The sequence below is a fragment of the Engraulis encrasicolus genome, chromosome 10, assembly GCF_034702125.1.
Source record: "Engraulis encrasicolus isolate BLACKSEA-1 chromosome 10, IST_EnEncr_1.0, whole genome shotgun sequence".
Classification (NCBI taxonomy): Eukaryota; Metazoa; Chordata; class Actinopteri; order Clupeiformes; family Engraulidae; genus Engraulis; species Engraulis encrasicolus.
This window is the reverse complement of record NC_085866.1, coordinates 40,134,797-40,142,296: the sequence shown is the minus strand read 5'-3', so window position 1 is coordinate 40,142,296 and position 7,500 is coordinate 40,134,797. Positions and strand designations below refer to the sequence as shown.

The window sequence follows — 7,500 nt, the reverse complement described above, 5'->3', positions numbered from 1 at the left end:
GGAGCGTCTAGATTTCTAGCCTAGTCATCCTGCACAGTTTGTCACTAAGGGCTCGAACTTGCAACTTACCAGTTCCATCTCCAATTCAGCATTCGAAGCACAGTACGATGCCAGAGAGCTACAGGTCCAGACTGATAGCTCAGCGCTAACGATACTGTATGAGGATACTCTATGAGGGAGGTTTACTAACGTTGAACTCTGCTAGTTGGCATCCGCTGCATTACCATATCCACACTCTGAGAAGGGAAGCATACTCTGATATTGACTTCCCTTCCTTGTCTATTTCACAAAAGCCTTTCTACACACTACTGAGCCTGCTTAGTTTGAACTTTTTTCACGTTCTCATTTCTAAGTCACTTTGGCATGAACTCTCCTTACTTCATCATAAGGTAACTAATTTGCATTTTAAAGTATGCACATGCACATGCACTCTCTCTCTCTCTCTCTCTCAATTGAATTGAATTGAATTGAATTCTCTCTCTCTCTCTCTCTCTCTCTCTCTCTCTCTCTCTCTCTCTCTCTCTCTGCCTCTCTCTCTCTCTCTCTCTCTCTCTCTCTCTCTCTCTCTCTCTCTCTCTCTCTCTACCTTGAATGTCTTGGGGTATCCTCCTACGTAGAAGACGGTGTCCTCGGTCATGAGGTTGAGCAGGCCGCTGTCTCCCTTGGCCTCCACCTGTTCCTTCACCTCCCTTCGCTCATTGGTGCCCTGGAAGATCATCGACATCTGGCCAAACTGCAAGATCCTGCAAGACACACACACGCACACACACACACACACGCACACACGCGCACACAAGCATACACACGCACACACACGCACCATCCAAAGCGACTTGGTTATTTAGATACAGTGTGGGGTTAGGTGCCTTTGCACAAGGGCACTTCAGCCATGGATAGAGGTGTAGGAAGGACAGGTAAGGGTGGGATTTGAACCTGGAACCTTCTGATCCTACGCCAACCTCCCTAGTCACTATGCAACGGTTGCCCCCCACATCAAACATTATAAGGAAGTAGAAAACCAAATATGATGCCTCTTAAATAACAACTTTAATTCTAGATTAGATCTTCAATTTACAATTGGGTTAGCTACGTTAAGGCAGTGAAATATGTTTGCAATATTCTATCTCAATTGTTGTACTTTTTTATATACTTAGCTATCTGACAACAAAATGATCTCAAATAAACGTCTTGAACATTTTGTACACCTATTAAAACGTAGATTATAACAGTTCCGTTGTGAGAGTGTGTGCTCAGCTGTGTAAATGGTGCCTGTCTCACCTCTCCAGGCTGATGCTGTTGAAGGTCTCATCTGAGCGGACGTCCTCCTGGGTAGTGACGGCTGCCGTGTCCCCTCCCAGGTTGTAGTACCAGCGCAGCCTCCTGCCCTCCATCCTCATGGCCAGGAACTCCTTACTCGACTACAAGACACACACATGGAACAAAGGGTTAACAAAGGTCATGTAATGCACATGTCACACACACACACACACACACACACACACACACACACACACACACACACACACACACACACACACACACACACACACACACACACACACACACACACACACACACACACACACACACACACACACACACACACACATCCCAGAAACACCTTTCTCCACGTACGTACTCACGCGAGCACAAAACACAACCGAGCCTGATCTCGAAGGAATTGTGTCCAATTTCTCACGCAAACCAACATCCGAAATTGTGTCCAGATTCTGACGCTTTCCCTGCTGTCTAGAGCACATAGATGGCTTCTGATTGGTCTAGCTGTGCTCTTGCCAAAACCATCACTAAACATAACCTCTCAGTAATGCAATGTTTCCGAGTTTTCAAATTGTGCCCTTCCCGAAAACCATCCCTAAACCTAACCTGTCAGGAATGCAATGTTTCAGAGTTGTACATTTGTGCCCTGACCAAAACCGTCCCTAAACCTAACCTGTCACAGACAGCTGCATGACCACTGCACATGTGTGTCAAAGGGAATGCGTCGTAATCTGGACGCAATTTCAGTTTTTGGCTTGCGTGAGAAAATAGACGCAATTCCTTCGAGATCCTGTAGCACAATCACCCCCCTCCACACACAGAGTAAATATACATAATATTGACACAAAATGCTATTAATCCTGAGACGAATAAACATAAGAACTGTAACATACTGTGTATTGGGTCTACACCACTGTAAGAGCCAAATGTCGAGTGGCCCTTGGGTTTCCACTTACGTCCTTGTTGCCCAGGTAGAAGACAAATTGTTTCTCCATGTCCTGGCGGCGTTTGCGCGTGCCTTCCTTGGCGGCGGTGATGAAGAACTTGAGCGAGGTGTAGGCCGCAAGGTCAGCCAGGTTGCTCGGGGTGCGCACCTGCACGCCAGACGTGCCGTTGAACTTCACCGCCACGTTCACCTGTGGAGGACGGAAGACTCTTCACTAGTCCATTGTAATTCTATTCATTTCTATTCTGCTTTGCTCTACATGTGTTGTACTCTATTCTATGCCATTAGATCCTCGTCTTCTTACAAAGGAATCGACTTATCAAAATGACTGTGACTAGTAGAGAGTGCATGTAAGTGAGTTTGAGAAAGTTACGTCAGACTCCCTTCTTCAGTGGCAGCATACCAGCCCATTCTCATTAACACTGTATCATTACAGGTAGAAATCGGTGGAAATGTCAGGAAGAGGGTTTACTGAGAAGGCGTCACTAGTGTTTCTGGTGCTAGAGTGGAGCGGTACCTTGCTGGCCGCCTTGCGGGCCTGTGCGATGAGCTGGCGTATGCGCTGGATGTTCTCAGAGATGTTGGGCATCTGGGCCGAGTGGTTCTGGAGTTTGTCCAGACGCTTCATCAGCAGGGGGATGGTGTCACTCAGGTCACTCACTGGGGGAGGAGACACACACACACACACACACACACACACACACACACACACACACACACGCACGCACACGCACACGCACACGCACACACACACACACACACACACACACACGCACACACAAACACGCACGCACACGCACACGCACACGCACACGCACACACACACACACACACAGAGACATTGAAGATGTTATGACGTGCTCTTTTTAAGTTGATCATTCTCCATGTAGTGGTTTTCTAATTTTGTCAATCAATGAACATTATAGCTGGGAAAATTGTCCCAAACACACACACACACACACACACACACACACACACACACACACACACACACACACACACACACACACACACACACACACACACACACACACACACACACACACACACACACACACACACACACACACACACACACTCCATCCACCCAGACTGCACACACTAGTACCCACCAGTCTTGTTGGCCTCCATGAGAGCCTTGTTGATGTCATCGGTGGTGGCGTTGGCGTCCCCGTACTGGCCCTCCCATTTCTCCAGCTGCTCCTTGATTGGCCGAAGTGTCTCCTCCACCTCTGCTGCCGTGTTATTGGCCTTCTCAGCCGCCGCCTTCGCAGCGTTGATAACATCCGTCGTGTTGTCTAACAAAATATAAGACAAAAATTTTTCATTAAATCAGTATTTTGAAAGCTTTTGGGGACTCATGTTTTGAGATTGTTTGAACGTTCAAGATGCGTCTGACATCTAAGAGTTGTTCAAATATACAGTATATTACTGTATATTGAGCTATGTACACACAAGTCGCTGCTAGTTACTCGCTCGGCGAGTAGGCGAGTCAATAGAATATGTCAATGTGTTTCAGCGAGACGAGCAGGCGAGTGTACTGTACAAGCGATGCGATGTGGCCGGATCCCGAGTTGATTTTTTGTAATCTTTGAGCGAGGCGAGTTAGCGAGTTACCAATTGGAATGCAGAGTTTGGAGTAATTCTCGCTTGTACATTGGCAGTTAAAGCCGCAGGAACTTTCAGCGAACGTTCCATGACAGACTGGCAAGTAGACGAGCAAGCGCGAAGCTAGTAAATAGCAGTGATGTGTGTGTACGTAGCTTAAAGAGAGAGGGCAACTGCTAAGACGTGCTGAGTATGACAGCCCTTTTTTGTTCACCTTGTGTGCTGTTGAGTTTCTCCTTAATGGCGTCCAGATCCTCCTGGAGGGTCTTCTTCTTATCTTTAGCATCCTCCAAGCGGTCCTGAAGGGTCTCAAGGCCAGGCTTCACATCTGGTAGAGGGCAGAATATAAGGAGGTATCATCAAATGTATACTGTGTGTACTAGCATGGAATCGAAAACACCATGAATGAAAGATGGGTTGGGATGTTGTGTCTGACAATGGAATTCCAATGATTTTTTGGTAAACAAGCTAAACAAGCGTTTCCATAATTGGGGCAGAGAGTAAAAGATAATTCAATGCCTTATTATTCAATGCCTGATTATTATCAAAATGCTACAGCCCACTTTTTCCACAGTAATTTACTGATGTATTTCAGCCGTGCACGACATCATAATAAATGTTACATTTTGCGCTGTGTGTTTTATGGCACTGGTGCAGGGCATCTGAGATACTTTTGGTTGTCTACGGAGAGCACGAGAGCCAGATGAGAAAGAATGTGAAGAACAATGAGACTGAGAAAAGATCTTTGATGTGGGGGCATCCGTGGCCTAACCGTAAGGGAGGTGATCTTAAGATCAAAGGGTTGCTGGTTCGAATCCCATCTCTACCTCTCCCTAAACCTCCACCCATGGCTGAAGTGCCCTTGAACAAGGCACCTAACCCTACAATGCTCCGGGGACTGTAACCAATACCCTATAAAATAACTGCAAGTTGCTTTGGATGAAAGCGTCAGCTAAGTGCAATATCATATAATGTAATTTCATGTGTACCGTTCTCCAGCTGGTTCTGCAGAGAGTTGGCCTCGTCCAGGAACTCCTTGCTCTGATTCTTCATGTCCTCAGCATGCTGCTTCAGATCCATGTCATTCAGAGTCTGCAGGAGAGGTGGACAGAAATATTCATATTTATATTTCAATTCACAGAATATCACAATAATGATGTCATTCAAAGTGTATAGAGCACAATGAAAGTTCTATGTCTGATTACATTGGCAATGCCTGTGTGTGAGATTAAAATTGCCCAGCAATGTGTGATGAGAGCTTGTATAAGCTTGTTTAAGTAAAGGAATTTAGTCGATCACATTGCATGTGTGTGTGTGTGTGTGTGTGTGTGTGTGTGTGTGTGTGTGTGTGTGTGTGTGTGTGTGTGTGTGTGTGTGTGTGTGTGTGTGTGTGTGTGTGTGTGTGTGTGTGTGTGTGTGTGTGTGGGGGTATGCATCGCATACCGCCAGGGCATCCATGGCTGCTTGGTTAGCTTGTTTAGCAGCAGCCTCTGCCTCATTGACACTGTCGATGATGTTGGTGTAGGCCCGAGATGCGTTCAGGGCACGCTGGATGAAGCCATCTTGATTGGTTCCTTGAATTACACTGCACAGAGTAACAATGACACTAGTATTAGAACACAACAAAACAGGAAAAAAAATACTTTTCATGTCAATTTTACACACATGCACACACATGCTTACACTCCGCACACACGCACACGCACACACACAGACACGAACACGCGCACACACACACGCACACGCACACATGCACACACACACACACACCTGGAGAGGTTGCGTGCCAGTTCGTCCAGCATCTCCGCGTGCTTCTCTGCCTCCTCCACCAGGGCGATCTTGCTGGTAGACGGGGCAAACTTCTGCACCTTTTGAGTCAGTTTCCCCCGTGCGCCATCCAGCTGGGCTGCCAGCTTCTCATAGTCCTGAGAGAGAGGCATACAGTTAAATCACCATGCACCAAACAAAGTATATGGAAACAGACCGATATGCATCAGCTGTCAATCTGGCTCCTGAATATCCTCTAGGCTCTATAAAATCACTGAAACTACATCTGTTCAATCAGGTAAGATATTTCTTTTTTTAAACAAAACTGGGATGAACCCAAGAGGTATGTGAAGAACTTGATAAATAATGTGTAGTCCAGGACTTTTCAGGACTCAGGGCTCACGTGTAGACTGAATGACAATCTCAATGTAACAAAGGGGTCAGCTGTCCCGGGCCTAGGGAGATGGGGGCCCATAACTGGGTCCTCATTACATTTAATGTATTGGGTGGAGGGCCCTTTGAGGTGATTTTGTCCTGGGCCCAGCCAAAGTTGTCAGCGGCCCTGACAATCCTAGTGAAATAAAAGCAGCTAAAAAATGTGTAAACGATACGATACGATACGATACGATACGATACGATGATACTTTATTGTCAGTTTGCACTGAAATTCAGTTTGCATTCCTGAGCAACACTCGTTAAGTCGAAACTGAATACAGAAAACAGAAAAACATAGGCCTACACAATAACATCACATCACAAGACTATTGCACAGCTGACAAAACAAAAGACACAGGCCTATAAACATGATGAATGGAGTGAGCCGCACCTCCTTGGAGTCATGCAGCATGGCCAGGAGGTCGTTGACCTGTGCGACATCATCCTCTGCCATCTCCTGAAGCTCCTTCACCTCCTTCTCCTTGGCCTTCAGCTCTGACAACTTCTTCTACACAAAGAACAACACACAAAAACGATGTCAGACCTGGGTGGTAATTCCAAGAACATGGCTGAGTGATAAACCTGGCTAAGTTAACAATAGACAGCCCATACAGTATGTGTCATTTAGTTAACGAAAAGGAGGACTCCAGGCAGTTCTATTCAATGATTTACCACATCATCAAGGTTAACATAACCTGGTTCACAACTGAGTAAGGGTCACCATGTCTTAAGGTGTTAAGCCAAAGGCGTTAAGGAATGTGTGTGTTGTGTGTGTGTGTGTGTGTGTGTGTGTGTGTGTGTGTGTGTGTGTGTGTGTGTGTGTGTGTGTGTGTGTGTGTGTGTGTGTGTGTGTGTGTGTGTGTGTGTGTGTGTGTGTGTGTCTTCTATCTACCTGTATCTCCTCCAGCATCTTCTGGTTCATGTTGTTGAGCTCGGCTGCTCCGGCCGTGTTCTTCACCGCGTCGTTGAGGGCGTCTCTCAGGTCCATCAGCTGCTCCTTGAACTTCTTCAGGTGGTCCGCAATCTCATCGGCCTTGTCGTCATTAGCAGCCGTACGGTTCGCCATCTCGGCCTGCACACGATCCAGGACTGAAGAGAGAAACAGGGACATTTACTGATCAACTAAAAAAGTTTTTTATAGATTTCCCGTTTTCGTAATGACATTTTAAGGCATCTGAGTCATGGCCATAGAGAGAGAGAGAGAGAGAGAGAGAGAGAGAGAGAGAGAGAGAGAGACAGAGACAGAGAGAGAGAGAAAGAAATCAAGCAAGTGAGATGGAGATCGTATGATGACATTATTGATGCAATGATCATTCCTCGTCTTACCAAGCCAATACAATATCTAATCAGCAAAAAAACAGCCCCCAACACAAACACACACACACACACACACACACACACACACACACACACACACACACACACACACACACACACACACACACACGCACACGCACACGCACACA

General features: G+C 46.3%; 1 protein-coding gene across 3 annotated transcripts in view; it reads right to left on the bottom strand.

Moving 5' to 3' along the window:
* The window catches only part of lama5 (laminin, alpha 5), a 117,752-nt gene that overhangs the window by 13,978 nt on the left and 96,274 nt on the right, over positions 1 to 7,500 (bottom strand). For all 3 annotated transcript variants that reach the window (XM_063208848.1, XM_063208847.1, XM_063208849.1), the window contains 11 exons: positions 6,927 to 7,123; positions 6,426 to 6,542; positions 5,603 to 5,757; positions 5,276 to 5,417; positions 4,822 to 4,924; positions 4,047 to 4,160; positions 3,337 to 3,522; positions 2,742 to 2,884; positions 2,235 to 2,414; positions 1,279 to 1,418; positions 587 to 743 (listed from right to left, as the gene is read on the bottom strand). In XM_063208848.1, coding sequence (XP_063064918.1) covers positions 587 to 743; positions 1,279 to 1,418; positions 2,235 to 2,414; positions 2,742 to 2,884; positions 3,337 to 3,522; positions 4,047 to 4,160; positions 4,822 to 4,924; positions 5,276 to 5,417; positions 5,603 to 5,757; positions 6,426 to 6,542; positions 6,927 to 7,123 — 1,634 coding nt within the window. The remainder of the gene's footprint in view (positions 1 to 586; positions 744 to 1,278; positions 1,419 to 2,234; positions 2,415 to 2,741; positions 2,885 to 3,336; positions 3,523 to 4,046; positions 4,161 to 4,821; positions 4,925 to 5,275; positions 5,418 to 5,602; positions 5,758 to 6,425; positions 6,543 to 6,926; positions 7,124 to 7,500) is intronic.